This window comes from Nilaparvata lugens, chromosome 4, assembly GCF_014356525.2.
Source record: "Nilaparvata lugens isolate BPH chromosome 4, ASM1435652v1, whole genome shotgun sequence".
In the NCBI taxonomy this organism is placed as follows: Eukaryota; Metazoa; Arthropoda; class Insecta; order Hemiptera; family Delphacidae; genus Nilaparvata; species Nilaparvata lugens.
This window is the reverse complement of record NC_052507.1, coordinates 59024483-59047924: the sequence shown is the minus strand read 5'-3', so window position 1 is coordinate 59047924 and position 23442 is coordinate 59024483. Positions and strand designations below refer to the sequence as shown.

Sequence of the window (23442 nt, the reverse complement as noted above, 5' to 3'; positions counted from 1 at the left end):
AATTACTAATCCAGAATATTATTATAGTTAGTTTTATTCCAGTTCTCTTACAGTTTCATAAGTTTCACTAACACAAATGTATACATACACTTCAAGTTTTATATTTAGATTCCCGTTCACTATCACACTATGGCTTTTGACTTGATTGACTCTTTTCTATTAGATTTTTACCATTTTTACTTAGCTATCAGAGTCCGCAAAAGTTCATGAGCGGACTAACTGATCGATTAGAGTGCGCCAAAGAATCATAAATATTATTTTGCTGAGATTCATCAAACAGCTATCAGTAACCAAACACCTCGCCAAATACTTATATCAATACTGTATTAAATGGATGAAATATGATGGATATCGATGTAGATAAGTACAGAATGAAATTCGATAGATATTCCAGGCAAATAAAACGTGCTGAATATCAAATGGAATGCAATTTTCTTTGTTATTTAATCAATTGAGCTCCAGAAATTAATATATTATCTTTCAGGCTAAAGTCTCTTAACTGTAAATAAGTCCTTAAAAATGCTGAATGTTTTCATTTTCCATATCTTTTGTTATTGATTTGATACTTTTGTATTATTTACATTCGATATTTTAATATTCTTATATTTTATTTTTATTTTTGCATGTCTTCTCATTTTTTTCTTTGTATCGTTAGAATTTGATAAATGAATAAATATGTTCGTGTATATGAGCAATCAATTTCGTTGTAATCTCCTTCCTGATGAATTTGAAACTGTGACAGAAACGTTTCTAGTCAGAAAGTTTCAAAAGTTCTATTTTCAACAAAAGAAACTTTTCGTGAAATCGAGTTTTCTTCAACAGAGTATTTTGGATTGTTATTTATTCTTCTGTATAGTGAGTGATAGAAGCTCTACATGAGTCATAAGAAAATATCACGCTCATGGCACCTCCAGAATGTCATTAATTAATTCATGACAAGATCGTGCAACGCGTTTCACGCTCGAGGAAGCCACTAAACTTTTCATAAATTAAAACTTCAGGTTTCCTAGTAATAAGACAATTACTATCACGCTACCTCGTACACAATCTTCCATTACTCATTTCTGAAGCAATAATAATTTTGAGACAAGGATGTCATCACAACCACAACACACAACTACAAGAAATGTTTGTAGAAAATGAGATATTACACCATGCACTGAACTTTTGGAGAAACTGAAAGTTGTGTGTTAATATTTTTCAAGTTGCGTACTCTTAGTTTTGGTTAAGTGATAGAGTGGATAGGTATTGCAGTCCGAAATTCGCAACATCAAATAAATAAAAAAGTCGAAAAGGATGACTCGAGTGGATCCTTATATTGATTGCAAGCAATTATGATACTTTGTGTGTTTTAATAATGTTGGATTATATGGTGTAAACACATGATTAGTTTCTTGATTCAATAAAGTAGTACTAACAAGAGTTTTAAATTTAAAACTATGGAAAAACTGAAGAATAAGAAATACAATAATGGAAGACTCAAGGTAACTCACACAGCCACAGACAAACATAAGCAGACTGACGGAGATAGAACCAAACGTCTGCATGCAGTCATTACCAGGCAAATAATTTAGGTATCTTCACTCTATGGTATTGTATATTATAGTAGCAACTATATTTTATATAATAACGTCTATAATGTATGTAATATAGGTATCTTTACTTCATGTTATAACCCAGACAGTCTGTGTGCGTTGCAACATTCGAACAACTGGGGAACAGCCTATTTTTATCCTCCGTCTGTCAGCATACGCCGTCTGTTGCTGTATGCATTTAAAGTACATAGCCTACTCCATCATCTATGTTCACCGTGAGATTTTTACCTGTATTGCAGGACCTTTCAATTTGTACACCATTGAAAAAGTATTCAGTGAAGGCCTTATATGACAAGTTTTGAATGAAAGTGGAAGGATACTTATCAGCCTATTGATAGCTCATCCATTGGCTGAGACTTCAATTGTTGGAAATAAAAATAGGTTTTAGCCTTAAAATTCGTCATTCCATGGTTGAGTGATAGGGTGCATACTACTGCTCAAAATTACCCACATCATCAAATAAAAAAGTGATTCATATCTATTCTATATTTGGAATCATTTAAAATAAAATCCGACAAGTCAAATCAATCAGCAACAAGTTAAATTGTCAGATCAGTTCAAAATCGACCAGACAGTCTAAATCGACAAGAGTTCAGTGTAATGGCTTGTTACGTGAGCCCTATTTTCTAAAGCAAGACCGATGATAAAGCAAGCCCAAAACAGTCGTTTCGAATGCCTCCTTGATTTATGAATTCAGGCAGTCAACCAATCATGCATTGAACTATCGGAAACCATCCTTGAAACGAGAAGGCTATTCCATACTTGAAAATACTTCTTGCCATGGCTATTCAATTATCCTAAAGGAGGCTATTCCATCCTCCATCCTTCTCAAGAAGGCTATTCAATTCTTCTAGAGGGGACTATTTCATCTTTGTTTCTTTGTAAATACAGTGCCAATAGATTAGCAAACTCTTGTAGTCTTGGATTCTCTGTTCCTTGATGAGATACAGGCGAACAAAGAAATCCAGAACTCAACTGAATTGTTTAAATAATTGACTGACATGAAGCCTCAAGCTGTCACTCGAGGTGAGGTTACTTAATGGTGTTAAAGCTGTAAAATGTAAGCTCGAAGACAATTTGACAAGTGGAATCGATGTAATTTGTTACATGCAATGGCTGAGTAATCGCGCAAAGTGAATTTGGTTGCAATTGAATGCATCTGAAAGTCTTATTTTCTAATAGATTAACTTATTTATACGTGGATTCAGGCTATTTTCAGAGTTTCATTTTTTAAGTGAGGTAGTAGACCTACTAGATCAGGAGAACATATTAATTATTATTACTATCAGGTGAACTCTTTCGTAGCATACTTGAAATAAGTTTTCGAAGTATAAAATCGTAAAAATGTTTTGCTGGGAATAAAACATTCATTATTCTCGGCTTTAGCATATTCTAGAAAGTGTATTCTCTTAAAAAATTGAATAGTTGATTTGACTCAATATTTTTTTGAAAAATAGAGTAATAAAGCAAACTATATTGATATATAGTAACAAAGCTGAGATCAAAATTGTATTGAGTATTGCTAAGCATGTATGATAAATGACGGTCCAACAATGTTTATGAAAATTGCTCCGATATTCCATTAAAATTTATTGTATTGTTTCAGTGTGTATGTATAATGAGATTTTTGTATTTCTCAATAATCTCGTAAAAGTATTGAATTGCCAAGTACGAGTATGCTCTGCTGTTGGGCTACTATTTATACATTGTATAAGATATATTGAACTATTAACAGGTTAGTTTACAGGACTATGCTAATACAAACCTACTAAACAGGGAGTTTAGCAGGATAAGTCCTGCTATTAGATAGGCTACAAAGGGTACTAGCAGATGGAAAATACGCTGTGTTAAAATCTGTGTATTCAATTTACATCAGTGTTGATGAGATGCATTGCGAGTAAACAATGTAACTTAATAAGCTGTTGTAGTTTCATTGGCACATGTTCACAATGAAATGTATTGACTAGAGTTTCTATAATTTGGACTCAATTTGAATACTGACGGTCGTTTGTAAATGTGAGTTCAAAAATATAAATCTGTAACTCACAATCGGTTCAGCTCTATAACTACATATCAGCCTCAACTCGTAAAGTCCACCACAAGCCTTGCGAAATGATCACTTATTCATGTACTCAGTGAATCACCATCACTTGTTTCAAAGTCAAGTGCAATTGTGGCACAATTTGTTGATTCAGCACTCATTTCTGGTTGAATGGGATGTGTTGCTGTTATGCACAAGGCCTCCTGACAGTATAAAGTGAATTCGCTATAGCTTTGCGACCAGGAGCCAGGAATAAACCAATCTTTGATATTGTCTAATCTATGTAGAGTGGTCCGCTCTGACGTCAGAGAAGGTATTTCTCACCCCTCTCAACCACTGTTTTTAGGTGGTTGGGTGGAGTGGGAAGCTGTGGGGTTGATGTCAGGTTGGCTAAAAAGTCGACAAGAGAAAGATGACCGAGGTATCAATCCACTTCAACTTTACAAACTTTGCTTCTCACTCCTACACACGCACACTCACACACAACAATGGTATCGATCACCGCTGAGCGCTCAGATTAATGCTGATATATTATTTAGAAATGACGTAATCGTTTCAGGGGGGTTGTCCCACGGTAGACCCTGTCAAACCCCCTCTTGCTCCACTTACACCTGCCCTGACCACAGCAATGACCCATCATATTGACCTTTTTCTGTGGCACAACATGCGATAGTGGTAAAGGTAGGACATGATGACGTCACTTGATGGGAAATTAATAGAATTTGTTGTCTGCTGGTAATGTGACTCTCACTTTAAACTGCCATAATTCCCTATTAATAACATTAATGCTCTCCATTAATCCAATATTGAGGGAATCTCAATATAGGTAGATATGCCGATAACTGAGACACGAGACAATAAAGTAATAGCGGTGGTCTTTATAATTCTGCAGAAAATTGATAATGATGCAAGCTAATCTCTTTTCCTGATTTTTCTGCTGATGATCCAAAACTGCAACTTAGTTATGCGATATAAGGAAAGGTACGAATCTAATAAAATTAATGCCACAAGGAATTGCAGTGATTACAGACTTACTGAAACTACAAGAATTCTTCCAAAAATAATCGTGAAATGATCATAGGTTATAACAGTTTACCAATATAGATACAGAATACTGACACGTCAGGAATACTTTCACATAGAGTATGATCTTGGAAAATAGTCATGAGCAAACCATTTTTATTCCAAATGCCATATATACAGTTATTAATCGAATCACTCATCCGATTATTATGTACTCAATGATAATTGGGTCGGAATGTCTCCCTCTCAATTAGAACAATCTAGACTAATCGATTTTGACGAGTCAAGAACCAAAACGGGTCTGGAGTTTGGTCTAGACTTTGGAGACTCTATATCTCCATCTCTGTACAAATCTCAGTCTCTATATCCTGAGTTTTAAAGAGAATTAAACTGATGCTTCGTTGATAGCTTGAAGCCAACAAATATATTTATTTCAAAGTCCAACATGTCAAATATCGAGTCTCTTCTTCTATGGAGAGATTCACTCTCAACTGTCAGCATTAATTGATTGGGAGGAATCGAGGAAATAAGTAATTCATAAGAATGTATTCAATGAGAAATACTGACAGTTGAAAACGTATCAGAAGTGAATCAATAAAGAGACTCTTCATCTGTGGAGACAGTCGAATTATGTCTAAAGTCTGACAAGCTGCAATATCGAATCACTAGATATAGAGTCCAACGAGTCATGGTACAGAACGGATCTTTCACCAAACCGATACGTGCATTAATTAAATTACCCTTTTCATCGATGATTTCCACTTCTATATCTGTGGAGTGTTTCGAGTCCATACGGTACCGTACGGTTTAGTCCGTGTTCTAATACGCACACCGTAAGGTTTTGGGTTGGAGGCTTAGAACCTATAGGTGGACGATGATGAAACTCAATTACTGTCTTCAATTAAAAGCTTCAGGACAGTTATCGATAGCCAACCACTGACTTCAGTCTCCAATTTTCAGCATTTCATTTCAGCGGTGGATGGTTGATGGTGAGCATCGAGGAGTTGACAGGTATGATCAGAGAGGAACTTTTGAGAGAGTGAGAGAATGATTGAATGAATGATCGCTTCATTTTTCATATACAGTAGCATTCATTAGAAAGAGAGAGAATGAGAGATAAAATGAGGTGAGAGAGACAGTGAGAGAGAGATAGGGAGTGAGAGAGTGAGAGAGAGTGAGAGAGTGAGGTGGGTGGAAAGAGTGTGAGAGAGTAAGGAAGCAGAGTGATCGACTTAAATTTTCTCCAAATTTCAAGTTCAAGTTGTTAAAACTCTTGAAAGCTTTTGAGTTTTATAAACTTCTCTACTTGGAACTCATGTCATATTATGAAGAGTAAATGAAGCTGAATTCCCTTCTCATAGGTTTATTAGGAGTTGTCGAAAACCTTCTACATAGCTGGGCTCGCAACTCAAGAATATAAATAAAGTGTCACACAAGGTGGGCTTAGTTCGCTATAGGCTTACTGTGCGTAAATGCATTTTGACCTCCTTCATTTGCCTACTAGCAAAATTCTAGGAGAGAATATATTGGATTGTATAGTGGTTACAAATAGGATTGTTCACCTCAATTATTTATACTTCCCGGAAAGTTTCTCAACAATATTATACATTTTATAATTCCTTCCAATTTTACCAATTATACTAAATACTATATTTGAATCAAACTTGCCTGAATAGTAATATGCCGGTACATATTACAATAGATGGGAGTGACTCAGATCAGCGAGATCTCAGATCTGCCAGTACCTATTGCAGTCAAAACTGGAACAAGTGGGACGTTGTGCCGTTTACTTGGTACATTATCACATCATCGTGTTGCGGGCTGATATACAGAGAGTCAGCTAAACCGTTTTAAATTGGAATGTTCAGTTGGGCTCTGTTTAATAAGGTTTTTATGGTGGGAGAAGGTTGAGGAGGTTAGGTTTTAGCTTTTAAATTGAAATTAATATGTTCATATTATTTGAAATGTTTTGTTAAAGATACAGTATCAATCCAGAATATGATACGGTATCTTTCAATATAATATACTAGGAGTGCCTCAATACTGTGGGATTTTAATTCGTCTAGTGTATTAACATAATCTAGGAGGTTGGGTTTTGTCTTTTAAATGGCAATATGTTAATATTATTTGAAATGTGTTGATAATTGTAGATAATAAACACAAATATTCGCACATTTAAGATATCGAACTTACGAATGATACTGATGTTCTGCATCCACAATGCAACGGGAACAAGTAGACAAATTGAAATTTCGTACACTTAAGATCCTTCCTATTACTAGATTCTCGTGAATTTGAGTTATCGCGCATATGAATGACTTCCTAATAAATACTGTTCCATCTCAATTCTGACTTTCCTGGAAGTTTAAACAATAATTCATCTAGAATCTTACTTGAGCTAAATACTGCACCTCTAATGATTATTAAGCTGCCCTAATTTCAAATACCATTTCAACTTTTACACATTCATGGAAGTTGAAACAGTTCACGCTCTACAAACAAAATTCGTTTCGATAGAGCAATTCCTAAACTCTAGGAAACTCAAACTCAGGATTCTAAATTTATTTAACTCGGGAGCATGAATTTCCAAGAACCGTGAGAATTTCAAACTCGACTGCTCGAGAAATATGTGTGAGTTTCTGAGAATTCGGTGAAACACGTGTTGTTTCTTCCTGTTCACTAAATTTAATTAATCTACTTGGAGACAAGTTGAATATTATAGTCTAATAATTGAGTTCCATCTTCATACAATCATCCCCTTCAAACACGGTAGTGAACTATATGAATTCAATTGAAGAAGTCCTCATACCGATTATCATCTATAGCTGAAGTAGTTCTTGTTAACATAGTTGATATATTGCATCTTCTCATACCTCTCTCTGTAACTATATTCGTCTTCTGTCGGTGTTTCTCCATACCTTGCGTGTTTATTATTGCATTGCTTGCATAACGCATCACTTGAATTTAATTAGTTGAGAAATGAAATTTGGTACAAACTCATGAATGAATTTCAGTTGACTGTTTACTGTTCAGTTTATTATCAATATGAGTGAACAAGATGTTCTCAAACTTAATAATTAATTCGTCCACTGCAACGAGAAATTCAACTTACCTATACTCGGAGCTGATCAACACATGAAACCACTGATGTTCTAGTTTTATATTTTTCACTCCTATAATATCGAAACAGTACAGCCTAACTTCAAGGTACCGCGAACCCTTATCTGGACATTAAGGCTCAACTCACACTACCTCGACTCGAATCGTACGACTCCAGTCGAGGATACTCCAGTCTCTCGACCTTACTACTTCAGTTCCATGTTAATCTATTTTCTAAACATAAAATCTATAGAAATATAAGATCTACTTCATCACTAATTTGCATGTAACAATTTTTTATAATAATGATTACGACTATTATTGTCTTATCTAATTCGTATTATTGTCTTATCTAATTCGTATTATTGTCTTATCTAATTCGTATTATTGTCTTATCTAATTCGTATTATTGTCTTATCTAATTCGTATTATTGTCTTATCTAATTCGTATTATTGTCTTATCTAATTCGTATTATTGTCTTATCTAATTCGTATTATTGTCTTATCTAATTCGTATTATTGTCTTATCTAATTCGTATTATTGTCTTATCTAATTCGTATTATTGTCTTATCTAATTCGTATTATTGTCTTATCTAATTCGTATTATTGTCTTATCTAATTCGTATTATTGTCTTATCTAATTCGTATTATTGTCTTATCTAATTCGTATTATTGTCTTATCTAATTCGTATTATTGTCTTATCTAATTCGTATTATTGTCTTATCTAATTCGTATTATTGTCTTATCTAATTCGTATTATTGTCTTATCTAATTCGTATTATTGTCTTATCTAATTCGTATTATTGTCTTATCTAATTCGTATTATTGTCTTATCTAATTCGTATTATTGTCTTATCTAATTCGTATTATTGTCTTATCTAATTCGTATTATTGTCTTATCTAATTCGTATTATTGTCTTATCTAATTCGTATTATTGTCTTATCTAATTCGTATTATTGTCTTATCTAATTCGTATTATTGTCTTATCTAATTCGTATTATTGTCTTATCTAATTCGTATTATTGTCTTATCTAATTCGTATTATTGTCTTATCTAATTCGTATTATTGTCTTATCTAATTCGTATTATTGTCTTATCTAATTCGTATTATTGTCTTATCTAATTCGTATTATTGTCTTATCTAATTCGTATTATTGTCTTATCTAATTCGTATTATTGTCTTATCTAATTCGTATTATTGTCTTATCTAATTCGTATTATTGTCTTATCTAATTCGTATTATTGTCTTATCTAATTCGTATTATTGTCTTATCTAATTCGTATTATTGTCTTATCTAATTCGTATTATTGTCTTATCTAATTCGTATTATTGTCTTATCTAATTCGTATTATTGTCTTATCTAATTCGTATTATTGTCTTATCTAATTCGTATTATTGTCTTATCTAATTCGTATTATTGTCTTATCTAATTCGTATTATTGTCTTATCTAATTCGTATTATTGTCTTATCTAATTCGTATTATTGTCTTATCTAATTCGTATTATTGTCTTATCTAATTCGTATTATTGTCTTATCTAATTCGTATTATTGTCTTATCTAATTCGTATTATTGTCTTATCTAATTCGTATTATTGTCTTATCTAATTCGTATTATTGTCTTATCTAATTCGTATTATTGTCTTATCTAATTCGTATTATTGTCTTATCTAATTCGTATTATTGTCTTATCTAATTCGTATTATTGTCTTATCTAATTCGTATTATTGTCTTATCTAATTCGTATTATTGTCTTATCTAATTCGTATTATTGTCTTATCTAATTCGTATTATTGTCTTATCTAATTCGTATTATTGTCTTATCTAATTCGTATTATTGTCTTATCTAATTCGTATTATTGTCTTATCTAATTCGTATTATTGTCTTATCTAATTCGTATTATTGTCTTATCTAATTCGTATTATTGTCTTATCTAATTCGTATTATTGTCTTATCTAATTCGTATTATTGTCTTATCTAATTCGTATTATTGTCTTATCTAATTCGTATTATTGTCTTATCTAATTCGTATTATTGTCTTATCTAATTCGTATTATTGTCTTATCTAATTCGTATTATTGTCTTATCTAATTCGTATTATTGTCTTATCTAATTCGTATTATTGTCTTATCTAATTTATATTGATGCAACATGAATAAGAACATTACATTGAAGCGGTTGCATGAAAGCCTGTTGAATTTCAATCACGCCACAAGAACCAATCAGAGAAGACTTTTTGAAGAGAGCGCTCCTCTAATTGGTTCCTGTGGCATCTTATCACGGTTGAAATGTAACAGGCTTTTGTGCTACTAGGCAATTGTTTTATATTGTCTTGATACAAAGAAGTGATAATATTATGTGAAAATTTCATGAAGATTCTGTCATAGGAAAAGCATTCTCAAGCATTCTTTGTCATGTTCCATATTGCGTATCCTCACGTTCTCTATGACAAATATGACACTATTCAACCCGAATTTTCAACTCATGAAAATGTTTATCACTACTATTATCATAGCCACCTGTAATACAAAGCCGCGGCCTACGATGTTGCAACGTCGCAGTGTAGGCCTACAGCAGTGTAGGTGAAAAAGATCAGCTGTAATTTTTTAAAATCTTCATCACCAATCATGTACATACATATTAGATTCTAGGCCTACACTGCGACGTTGCAATATCGTAGGCCTCGGCCTTTCATTAGAGGTGGCTATGCTATTATCCACTGATCGTCTTAAGAATTATAGAGCACAGTATCATGCTTCACGCTCCTAAACCTTATTGCAGAGTTTTATTCTGAGAATTGAAACTCAGAAGGCCTGCCAATATAGATTTATCCTGGATTCACTGTACCGTAAACAGGAAAAATCCCTCATGTTTGCAGTAATAAATGAAATTCTCACTTGTTGTCGCTTCTTACAAATCTCGTACATTGAAATTGATAACCTATTGATACACTTGTTGTTAATTACTCTGTGGATGTAGGAATTGGATAAACTTGACAGGAATCAAAAGTAATACAACATTATTTTACCACCTATGGTATCTCTAGATTTATTCTTGGTTACATTTTACGAGAAAAAAACATTTAATAAGAATATAGTTCATTGTTGATAAGGATATCTGAGACAATGTCTTCCTTTTCTAGTCGATATGTTATTAATTTATTCGATAAATAAATAAAATAATATCTTCATGCTCTTTGGACCTCATTGAAGTTTACATCAAGAATTTCTTAAATGGTTGGGTGAACTACACATTTCTTCATCATATTTTGATGAGTTACAATGAAATGAAGGCCTACTGTATTGTCGACCTTTGTTAAGTTATATTATTCACATTTACATTGCTCTGTGTTATCTAGGAACGCCTACGATATAGTATTATTATAGGCTACATCTTTATATATTCAAGTTGACACCACTGTTTCAAAATTACAATCAGAATTTTTACAATCACAATATTTTTTTTGTTTTTGTTCATACATTCATGAACTCCCGATTCTCTCAGTGAGGGATTCGATGACCTTCAGAGTCAAAGACTCATATGATTAGTTATCCAATTTTGTTTCGATACTGTACATCTTCCTCTATTCCTCTTCTTCCTCCTCCTCCTCCTCCTCTTCTTCCTCCTCCTCTTCCTCTTCGGATGTAGCGTTAGCACCCTGGACATCTTCGGCGATCGCTGTAGTTGTTTCGTCGTCATCCTCTGTGTCAGGTTGTTCAACGGATGGTTCCTTACCTCCATCCTCATCAATTCCTTCCTCTCCACCGTTGTGATGGTAGCTTCCATCCACTGTGCTGTCAGTGAGAGGAGAAACGTAATCCTCAGCCAGAGCCAACGCCTCCGCCTCCAACCTAGCCAGCTCCTCCTCTGCTTGTTGTCTGGCCAACTCCTCCAATTCCTTCAACATCTTCTCTTTACGGATTCTCTCCTCTTCGGCCCGTTTCGCTTCTTCCACTATCCTCCGCTCCTCTGCAATTCTAGCTTCCTCAGCTAATCTTGCCTCCTCTGCGATTCTCGTTTCCTCTGCTAGTCGTTCTTCCTCTGCTTTCCTCGCCTCCTCAGCTAGCCTATCCTCCTCAGAAATCTTCTCCTCTTGTTCCGGTTCTTCCTCCTCCACTGCATTCTCTCCTTCTGCTGAAATTATATCGATCACCTTCTCATCAACATCGGGCAACAGTTTTGCTTCTTGAGCTGCTAGTTTCTCTTCTTCTGCTTTCTTTGCTTCTTCTGCTAGTCTCACCAGTTCTGCTTTCTTCGCTTCTTCGGCTAACCGTGCCTCTTCAGCCTTTTTCGCCTCTTCAGCTAGCTTTTCTTCCTCTGCTTTCTTCAATTCTTCTGCTATTCTAGCTTCTTCTGCTATCCTAGCTTCTTCTGCTAATTTTTCCTCCTCTGCTTTCCTAGCCGCCTCCTCTTCTATTCTTTTCTCCTCAGCTATTCTGGCTTCTTCTGCTTTTTTAGCTTCTTCTGCTTTCTTGGCTTCTTCTGCTAACCGAACCTCCTCAGCGATTCTTGCTTCTTCAGCTTGCCTCGCTCTCTCCTCTTCCGCTGCTTTCTTAGCTTCTTCCGCTTGTTTCGCCTTCTCTTCAGCTCTCCTCTTCTCTTCTGCCTCCTCCTCCGCTTGTCTCTCCAACTCCGCCTTCATCCTAGCTTCCACCTGTCTCTCCATCTCCAACATCCTCTCCATCTCTCTCTTATCCTCCTCCGTTTCCTCCTCCTCCTGATCCTTCTCAGCTTCTCTTGCCAACAACGCTTTTCTGTCTTCTTCTGCTTTCTTCTTTCGATCATCCTCCGCTTGTCGTTCCTCTTCGGCTAGCTTTTCCGCTCTTAGTTTCGCCTCTTCCAGTTTTCGCGCCAGTTCCTCTTGACGTGCTAATTCTTCTCGTCTTTCTCTTTCCTCTTCTTCTCGTTGTCGTTTCTTTTTTAATTTGGCTACCATTTCTTTTGGGCTCTCTTCGACTGCTTCCTCCTGTATTCCGTTCACTGGTTTCGGATCGAAGATGTCCCTTGTGTGAGTCAGAGTCCTGGGGATACCAATCTGAAAACACATACATTGAATATTCATAATTGATTTAATAAATATATCATATTTTGAAAAATACACTCATACTATTTGTATATCATTTTCATAATTTGTTTATTATCATTCGAATGAGCTAATTGATAAATGGACTTCAAAATACTATGCCATTCAAATATATATTCAAAGATTTAAATATTGTTGATCAAGGAGCATCAAACACTGATCACCAATGTCCTTATCACAATCAAATCGATACAACATTCATGATAGTTGATAAGATATTATTCGATAATAGATAGATATTCAAGGAAACGATTATGAGTAGTGTTTCAATTTTGAAATAATCTTAAATCAGAGAGAAACAATGATCATAAGATTCAAGGATTCATTCATATGATTGAGCTAATTCAACCTTGCTCAGATCTATTAATAAGTTGGTTCAACTATAGTTTGTTATAATATTATAAATCCATATTCATTGTTCGAATTCTATAAATTGAAGAATGATTTGAGAAATAACAGACTTTTCAGGAGTCTGCTATCGATTCTTGATTTTAATGGAATTACTCAAAGTCTAAACTGAGTTACAGGAACAGTCAACAACATAATTAAAATTTGAATGAGCATCCTCTCATGTACATAAATAGAATAACTACATTGGATGTTATTGATTTGTCAATGTTGATGGAACATGCGTCAGTTTTTAATGAACGCATAACTTCTCTGTGTCATCGATTCATCAACTTGTGGAGCAGAGCACATTGAACGTTCGTAAACATTTAATTGAAAACCAGTTGAAACTGCAGTTGATTAAAATCTAGTTGAATCTGATCTGTGTCCGTTTCACGACATATCTGTGCCATCGATCAATGAACAGATAAATAAACGATAAACGTAAAAAGAGAGTGATCAACGTTCCCCAACAGTAGTTAATTCAATTGAAAACCAGTTGAAACTGCAGTTAGTTGGAATCCAGTTAAAACTGACCCGTGTTGGTAGAGACCATGTCTGGTCGTAGCGTTTGATTGGTCTCCTTGACGCGAGGTGCCGCCAGCCTGAATGAATGAAAGAAAACATGTTTTGTAATCATAATGTTTGGGTCAATCAATCGATTTATTAGAAGAATTCATCAAGAGAATAATCTTTCAAAATGCTATTGTTCAATTGTTCATCAATAGGAACAGAATATGATTCAGAAAGTAAACTTTTATAGCTGGATTCACATCCTTATTTCAGTATCTGATTGATATTGTTTAACTATCTTTGTCTGTCATTGGACAAAGAAAATAGTTTCATCCTTTCCCAACTTAGCATCGTTGCTAGATTTTCATGAAAGTAGGTTATGGAAAATATGATAAATTATCTTAAAAACGAAAATTGTTTATTGAATCATGAAAATATACAATCAATTGGTGGATATAGTATATCTTTAATATATTTGATCATTAAACAAGAATCAACAATTGATTTTACATCAGATATTCCTGGATGATTGAATGACAGTCATCTACTATAGATCGCGGTTGAAAAAGAAAACTGAGCTTGTAACTATGCCATCCTATCACTTATCTTTACAAACTTTATAAAGTAAATCTGAGTATAGGTAATTCTTGATTGAACAGCTGATCCTTGATTGTTGATATCTCTCGAATCATACGAGTAGTAAATATGATCGTACTTTAGATCATTCCCAGCATATTCTAGATCATGCTGAGTTGATATATTCCACTATAACGCTGAATGTACAAAAATTGTAGGTCTACTTTGAAGTCTATTCCTGTACTATAAAACTGGAGAAGAACGTACAGAACTTTGGAAAGAATCATATAAATTGGAAAAAAATGAAACAACGTTTCAAATAGCCTACTCTCGTTGCAACAACATCATCAATCTCTGGTGAACTGAAAACATGAAACAGCAAAATAAATACTATACCACAGGTCAATGTAGCCCTGTGATTGGCTCTTGGTATCCTATCAGAATGATGAAAGGCTCTCATTAGTTGAGACAAGGCACGATCATCGTAGGCGAAACATTCATAAACAGCTGTGGGTGTAGACTCTGTAGTCACGGCCAATGACAGTCTTCCACCTTTATACACCAATTATATGGCTCCATTGTTTAAGATTCTAGTTTACTAGAGTAGGTAGTTACTCCTATTTTAATAATAGGTCTGATGATGAATAATAAAATTGATAGTCGACTAATATTTTCTGTACAATAATATGATAGTCGTTTTCTCTAATAGAATTCATGAAAGTATACAAAGTATTGAATGAGAAGTATCAAATATGTCCACCGTAGAGGGTAGTATTACAAAGTAATGCAAAATTTCTATAAAGTCTTTGAAAGAGTTAAAATATGTATTCATTCCATGAAAAGGTATCATGCTTTTGAAAAAAGCAAGACAGACGAAATGCAGAAAAAATAGAAATTATTGTCCAATCACTAATATTTTCTTTTTGTTTTTGAGAGCTTCTTGTTGAACCCTGGTTGTTATAGGTGGAGTAGGGAACGACTTCATGGTCTCCCCACTAATACAATGATGATGATACAAATGTTGATTTCAAGTGAAAAGTGTTGTTTACATTATCAAATAATGTTTTTTTTTAATAATCACTCTCATAGATGATATAAACAATGGATTCTCAAAAATATTTCAATTCTTATTGGATATGTACAAGAATCAACTCAAATTACTTTAAACATATTATTATAACGATAATGAAACTCACAATATCAGCTAATCTATTTACAGCTTCATTGTCAACTGAGATTACCAAAGGCTGATGCGTTCTCCCATTCTATTATTCTATTTACAATGTTTCAAAATTCCAATTATCAAGCAGTGGTATGATCCAGAACTTTGTTTGAATGTGTTTAAGAATATTATTTTATGATACCTTAATTGAATAATTAATCTATGAGTATTATTATCAATCACAATATATAAAATGTACAATATTTTGAATAATTTGATAGGCCTAGCTACTACATCTATTTATTGTGGAACTATTTGTGATTTTTCCTAAGTGAGTATTATGTTAAATACTTGTTAATCATCATAATATTTGTACATATTTTGAAATGACTAGCCTACTTGTAAAATCATACATGACATCTCAAATGCAATTTTTATATTCATTCTAATGAGATAATGCATAAGTAACTTTGGTGCAAGGATATCTAAAAATGTGATTCATGATTGTTACAAAATTATTACGGTACAAAACGTAGTTAATTTCTATTCAGGCTACTCTCAAAACCATGCTTGAGGGGTTACAACTTTAAAACTACTCAGAAGTGATCAATCAACAATCATTCATGGAAAAAACCAACTAACAATCAATGATGAAGAAAATCGATGTTTACCATTGCCATTCAATGAAAATATTAAAAAATACTCACAATAATTGATTTCAAGATCGGTCTTCAATATTTCCCTCTCCTCTTGCCTTCAGTTTCGTCCTTTCCATATCCTTGTGAGAGTTCTTTGTTTCACTAGGACTCTTACGCCCTAATAACTCGTGTTCAATAGTGCATTCGAATAGTATTTTAGAACTATTGGAATTTTTCAATTATTGAATTGTAGATAGAATAGCTCGTCTATTGGATTCTCTTCTAAATTCTATTTTTTTTAGAATGAATAGAGAGGTTTTTGAAGGGGGTTTGTTCTCCATGAACTAAGGGAAAATAATTCAGCTGTTTCATCTCTCACATTATAAAAATTGATTGAAAAATAAAAAAATATTGATGCAACAATGAGGACAAGTGGGCAAAAACTAAAACTTATATATGATGAGAGAGAATTATGAATCAATGAAGATCAGGATTTAATTCATTTTATTGATTGTCATTCATTTGTGAAATCTGTAATGAGTATTAAAAATAGTACAGAATCACTTTCATTACTGAAAAAATGGAATATAAAAAATGATCATCTATTGAGTTTATCAAAAATCATTATAAATAAATGTATTCTAAATAAAATGACCTCACATATCAAACATAACAAACATGCTGATCAACAGGTTGTTCTGTGTTCATAAAACTGCAAACTATCATGCCTTTTCCCTCAAACACTGATTTTCATGAACAATAAATGAATTCAACACTGTGAGACAAAACACAGGATTTGAACGAAAACAAAAGAAAAAATAATTAAAGATAGAGGCGGATTCCCACGAATATCAGTATCAGTGAACGTGTCCGGTACAGTGAGACTAGATTAATATGATTCTCATGAGTTCTTATGGGACTATTCATACTAGCTCGGTCGTGCTGATGGGGAATAGTCCCGACAGAAATCCTGGGAATCATATTTCCATTGTAACGGTCACTGAATCTCATACTGATATGTGTGAATCCGCCTTAAAACAGAGTTGTGAGGCTCATGCAGATCGTGATACAAATCAGACTAGAAAACTCAAACATTCTACTACAAAAATCTGTCGTGGAAGAATATTTTTATCTAAAATTTCTTAGTTTAATTTGAAGTAGGAACCATGTTTAATTCGAACAAGGAGCTTGACAAGGGAAATACAATGACAAGACAAGGATTGAGTCATTAGTATTGAACAGTTTTATTCAAGTTGGATAATAGTAATTAGCGATAGTATACATTCAAAGAAATAATCATATATATCTTGCAAGAGAGATCCCCCAAAAAGTATAGGAGCATACAAAGAAGTAAGCTATCAGCACTCTTTAATAATAATCCGTGGAGTCAAACTCTAATCAATGGAGGATTGAATTTTTAATTGACCATTAAATAATCATAATAGACGATTAAAAGTTGATTGGAGAAGTACGGTAGGTGAGTAGTAGATAAAGCGATTCAGCCTCTATTGCGCATGCGCTCCACGTCCTGTCAGACAAATAGATTAGACTCTTTAGACCCGTTTCGCACTGAAAATCAGCGACTCCCGAAATAAAATCAAAATCATTTGCCAGAACAGTTTCTATAACTTAGATAATCTATGAAATTCTATAGAGAAGAATCAGTAGAGTTCTGAATGATTTATCTTATCAAGAGGAATGTGTTCGAAATTTTGAAATGATTAATAATTTTCTTTGGAAAATAATCAGTAGAAGACTACTCTGATTCTCATTCTTCCAGTAATGTGGAAATTCTATACTGCTTGGGCCTATAATATTGTTATGAAAAAAGTCAATTTTTTTCCTATAAACTAAGATATTCTGGTATTCACAATTTGTTGTCTCTGGATAGTTTTGGAGGGTCCAGAAATCTTTCAAGAGTTCAATTTTGTACAAAAACTATGCAATTATCAAATGATTATTGTTGAAGCTCTGGGCTATTTCTACGGTGTGAGCATACAGTATTGTGGATTAAAAAATTCTAATTACACTCTTATTTTTCTTGTGAATATTTTCATAAAATCGATGTCATGTGTAGCTTGATTATGTACATTTTCGGTGCAAATTGAAGTTCCGGTAACGGATTACATCAGATGGTAGCTACAATCTATCGCCATTTACGTACGTTGAATGAGTTTTTGTGGGTTGAATGGAAGAGTGGGCTCTTATTGCCTCACTTTTATTGTAAAGTGTAAATAAGTCATTCATCTATCTATCTGAGGGTTAAGTGTAAGAGAGGGCCGACTGCACCCTAACTTCGCCCTCCTGGGTCAAGAATAAAGGCAGTCATTCTACTCTAATCTATCTATCTACGTTCCAAAGTCTCGTGAAAAATAAGAATCAAGTAGGCTACAGTAGGTAGTGAGAATTAGGGATAGAAAAAATACTATACCCACTTGAAAAAAGTATTGTTTTCAAAAATGTATATTTTATTCTCACATAGATTTTGATTTTCTTGAGGAAATCGCTGAAAATTTGTTATAACTAAACAGCAACACAACAGCTTAAAATACAATTGCAGATGCGTATAAATGATGAAGCGGATCAAGAGACCTCAAAACCTATGATATAGAAAACTGTAGCAGTATAATATAATAACTTGACATGTAGATGTGTTAATTGAACTCTATTCAACTTCAATACAATGGAAATTATCTACCACTGTGTTTAGAAAATATCTATGAATTTCCAACATGAAAAATGAACAAAATCAGTAAAAACCCAATTGGATTTCATTTTTATCAAAAGATTTTGAGAACTCTTGATATGAACGCCAAATTTCATTTTATTTATTGCACTCGTAATGTTGAGTTAGTTGAGTCAATCGACGACTAATCACATCAAATTCACTCAGACATTTAGATTATTTCTCAAAACTACAGTGATCACGATTTTTAGGATTCTATATTCACTTCTAGCTTCTAGGCCTAGAAATCTCTAACAGGCTACCTTGATTTTCTCTATTGGATAAATTGTTTTCCTTGTAATATTTGAACATTTAATATATATGCTCCAATTGGGAATTGTAATAGTTTTCAAATACATGCAATGTATTCTTACTTCTAGTTTCTTCATGAGAAATTTCATTAACTTATTTCTATTAAATGGGTTAACAGCAAAATCACATTTGAGATGCGTTTCTAGTTGAATATTTTCAAAATTAAAATATAGAAATAAATATATTATTTGATTATTACTTGAAGGCAACACTATAAGTTTACGTTTGTCTTTTAATTTATCTATTCTGGAATATATAAACAAATTAAACGACTTCTTTTGATAATGATAGGCTATAGTCCAATATTAGCTGACTGGATTGTACAACCACAATTTCATCTTAGATTGCAAAAAATGTGATTTGAAATCTTGTGGCGCATCAATGTGAGCTGTTTGTGCTTAGAAGATTCACTGATCTCTCTTTTAAACCATAAGTTGAAATATCATGATAATATTGTATTCTCTCTCAAAACTTTTTGCAAATCATTAATGGAAAGAGACTGTAACACATAGTTCTCATAGCATGATAGACAATACGATATTCAATAGATCCATATCATGTTAATCATGATAATAGAATAATCAAACAACCTAATATTTGTAACAATATTTCATCATTGACTTCTTATCATATTCATTTTTTTTAAATTGGCAAATCTTACATTTTGAAAAATTTCCTTAAGAAAGTTTCATATATCATGAATTTCATAGTTCGTGATGAGTTGAAACTGAGCCAATTATAGAGTTCTTTACATAAAATCTATCTTCTTTCTCTCTTAGAATACATTTTTTCAATCAAGTGATTTATAACCAATGAATACATATGAAGTTCACTAACTCCCATATTGACGAAATTTTCTCGGCTCTATAGCAACAATTGAGTTTCCATTCTGGTATCTATATCTCTCCCTGTTTTACATTGGAAAAGACATGTTCTTTTCCCATTGTTGTACGACAATAAGACTATTAGGCTTAGGCTAGCTACTAGGCTAAAATACCATCTCATCAAACTCTGAGCCCATCAGATTCACATTATAAATTAGATAATAATCTAAATTGATGCCTTTTTCACCATACCATAGTATAGGCTTTATCCTATTGAATGTGGTATTTTGTTGATAACCAGTGTCTAATTCGATTTTTGTGTACTAACTATAAACGTAGATAAACCATAGCACAAGAAGATGGTATAGGCGTTTATGTTCCAATTTTCACAGCCGACTCAAGCCGACAGTCCTAAAGTCCAAGAGATATCACGGCTTTTTCTCGAAGACAGAGAGACCCAATGCTCTTTCCTCCTCTAATAACTCTCACTACCCAACAGCATTCTCCCTTCTTTTGTCTCAGCATCCAATTGTGCGCAGCATGCTTACTCCTCTCCACTAAACTGTCCATGCTACAAACTGTGGAAGGAGAATTCGGCTTCTCCACTTCATGTTGAAAGTAGTATCTCTCGGACTATAATAGTATTTTTTCGTGAAACTATGTGACGCTGGTAATCTCTCATAGGCCTACTGTGCCGTTCTTACACTCTAACCCGACCAAAACAGTAATAATACACAGTTTTAGTCGACATTTTTTTTCGGGAAATTAATGCCCTCATGAGCTCTAAGCTTGTTCGTGAGTAATGAAACGGATGATAATGAGAGATGAATGGTCCCACAGTTTCAGGTGGGTTCCGAGCCACCGGGAAGCGATTTTACAACTCATGAATGATTTTCAGAGGAGTTGGCTCACGTGGGCACCCTTCCAACAGGAGTACTTGGTGCGCAATTCTTAACTTATACGATAGCTTATCAGCGCGGCCTCTGAGTAATCGGCTTCAGTTGAGAAAAGTCGGCTTGAAATTTGGAACATGAACTACCTATAATAAAGCTGCGTTTACACCAAAGTTATTAACAAAATGTTAATAACTTGTTCCTTATAGATTCTATTAGTTTCAACATAACTTATCATACACATGAATATATGTGTTTGTCAAGTTCCGTTCAATCTAATAGAATCTATATGGATTAACATTTCGTTAATAACTTTGGTTTAAACCCAGCTTAAGAGACATCTTCTTTTGGTATCTTTTCTCATACATGCTATAATCCGTTTTCTAGTTTGTACAGTAACTGACCTTTTTCCTCAGGCGTGGAAGAGTCGTCGGTAATAGTCCGGAATTTGTCGTAGTATGACCTGTAGAGTATCTCGTCCTTGATGTGGCGCTGCTCCTCGCGCTCTTCCGGAGAAATAAGGTACTTTCGCCGTGGGAACCCACGCCCGCCGGCGTAGCTCATGCACGCTAGATGTCCTTTGCCTACCCACAATCGCCCAATGCAAATCGCAAAACACCGTTAGAAAATTTCACTGAATTTACGAGGATCATATAAAATTAAGGTTCTCACATATTTCAGGAGTAATTTTTATTGCAATGAATACCTATCTATAGAAGTACTACCTATATAGAAGTACCTATCTAATCTGGAAGGTTGTACTTTCTACTATTCCTCTACTCAATTGTAAAATTTTTACATAATTTTGTATTTTTGCTAACGACGTGGTTAAAAGGTAGAGTGGACATTACTGTCCAAACTTCCTAACATCATCAAATGGAAAAGTCATTCTATTCTAATTGCCGCCAGATTTTCCTAAGCATTTTTCCTGACGCGTTATCCACTTATAAATAAGTAATAAGACACCATTCCAAGCTCTTTACTCAAATGACACTATTATTATGATTTGAGAAGCTGAATGGTACGAATTATTATAATGATAAAGGGCAAAGAGAGTGAGTTTTGAAACTCAAGTATGAACATCACTGTGATTTATATTTGAAAGTCTATTGAATATCATTTTCTTCTGCTGCAAAGGACTTACCATCATGCCTCCAATACACTTTTTACGAGACCTACCGCGCTCACGCCATGGAATATAACACAGTTTTTTGGTCAACATGTTGTTGCGGTGGTTCTTTGGAAGTTCTTATAACATATAAACCTAAAGATGGGTTTTCGTTTGTGCGTAAATGTCGTCGTTGACCACGACAGGGAGAGAATCTCAGATTGGGTAGATTTCAATATTATTTGTCTACATAACCTAAAATATTATCTGACCATCTGAACATCTAAAAACATCTAAAAATCTAAACATCTAAACATCCAAACATCTAAACATATAAACAGAAGTTGCTCGTTTAATAGTATAGGATATGTTGATATTATTAGAAATGTTTTATTCTTCAATAATGAAGACAAATAATGAAAAGTTATTTGTTCAGCTGCTTTAGCACACTTGAAATTTGGACAATATGAATGTCAACAATGCTTGTCGTCGACTGCGGAAATTTACGCACAAACGAAAATACACCTATAGGCTACTTTCACAGGATAGGAGACGTGCAACTTGAACACTGAACAGTGTTCACGTTTTTTTGTCGAAGTACATTGAGTCAAATCGTGTCTTTCACATGGTGAATCCTATCCAGGAACCTCGTTTTGTCACGTCTTTTCCCCTCGAGGCAAGCAGAGGCAAGATCTAACAACTACGCCGCCGTTTGCTCAAAGTACGACTCATCACTTTTTTCTCAAAGTCTAACTTCCTTAAAAATATAGATAGAAGATTTCTGATTTCGGATTTGGATTCACCCCAAATTCTTTAAGGCGTAAGTCCTGTTTTCGAAAATATCCGAAAACAAGGAAGTTATGGCTGTTTTTAATAAAGCTTTCTATTATCATATAATTATACGGTAAAAACGAACAGGTACTGTACTATACAGTACGTAAGTACTGTAGCTATTATAATACAACTTACACTGTATTCGTGTAGGAAATTTGGTAGGTTATTTATCTTGATTTCTGAAAATACCCCAAAATAAGGGAGTAAGATAACTTTGAAAAACCAAAGTTTTCTTGCCGATTGAAGAAACATTAAAAATTAGTCTAAGACATATTATGTCTTACAATAAAAACGTGTAACAAATATCAGATCACTATTCAAGCTATCAAGCTTTTCATAAATTTATTTGTCTCCTCATGGCAGAAGGTTTGCGCCCAACGTTTTCACTTTAACATTTCTATGATTAAATTGTGATAGAGAACATTATCGTATTGATCTTCTAAATCCAGTTACATGTACATCGATTTTCGTAAAATTGATTTTTTTACCGTTCCTATGAATTCTAAGAATTCTATGAATTGTTTATACAGGTTCATCACAGGCCAGTCTGGTCTGAGCTATTCATGACTTTTTTTCAGTATGCATTATCAACTCAGCAGTTCTAATACACAGACATCACTACTTGG

At 33.8% G+C, this 23442-nt stretch overlaps 1 protein-coding gene across 47 annotated transcripts in view; it reads right to left on the bottom strand.

Annotated features, from left to right (window-relative positions):
• Positions 1 to 10783: 10783 nt before the first annotated feature.
• The window catches only part of LOC111055036 (uncharacterized protein CG45076), a 56042-nt gene continuing 43383 nt past the window's right edge, over positions 10784 to 23442 (bottom strand). For 37 of the 47 annotated variants that reach the window (XM_039425998.1, XM_022342188.2, XM_022342190.2 and 34 more), the window contains 3 exons: positions 21279 to 21458; positions 13769 to 13836; positions 10784 to 12796 (listed from right to left, as the gene is read on the bottom strand). In XM_039425998.1, the coding sequence (XP_039281932.1) occupies positions 11345 to 12796; positions 13769 to 13836; positions 21279 to 21458 (1700 nt within the window). In that variant the 3' untranslated portion in view covers positions 10784 to 11344. The remainder of the gene's footprint in view (positions 12797 to 13768; positions 13837 to 21278; positions 21459 to 23442) is intronic. The other 10 variants (XM_039426013.1, XM_039426018.1, XM_022342197.2 and 7 more) reach the window with 1 other exon arrangement.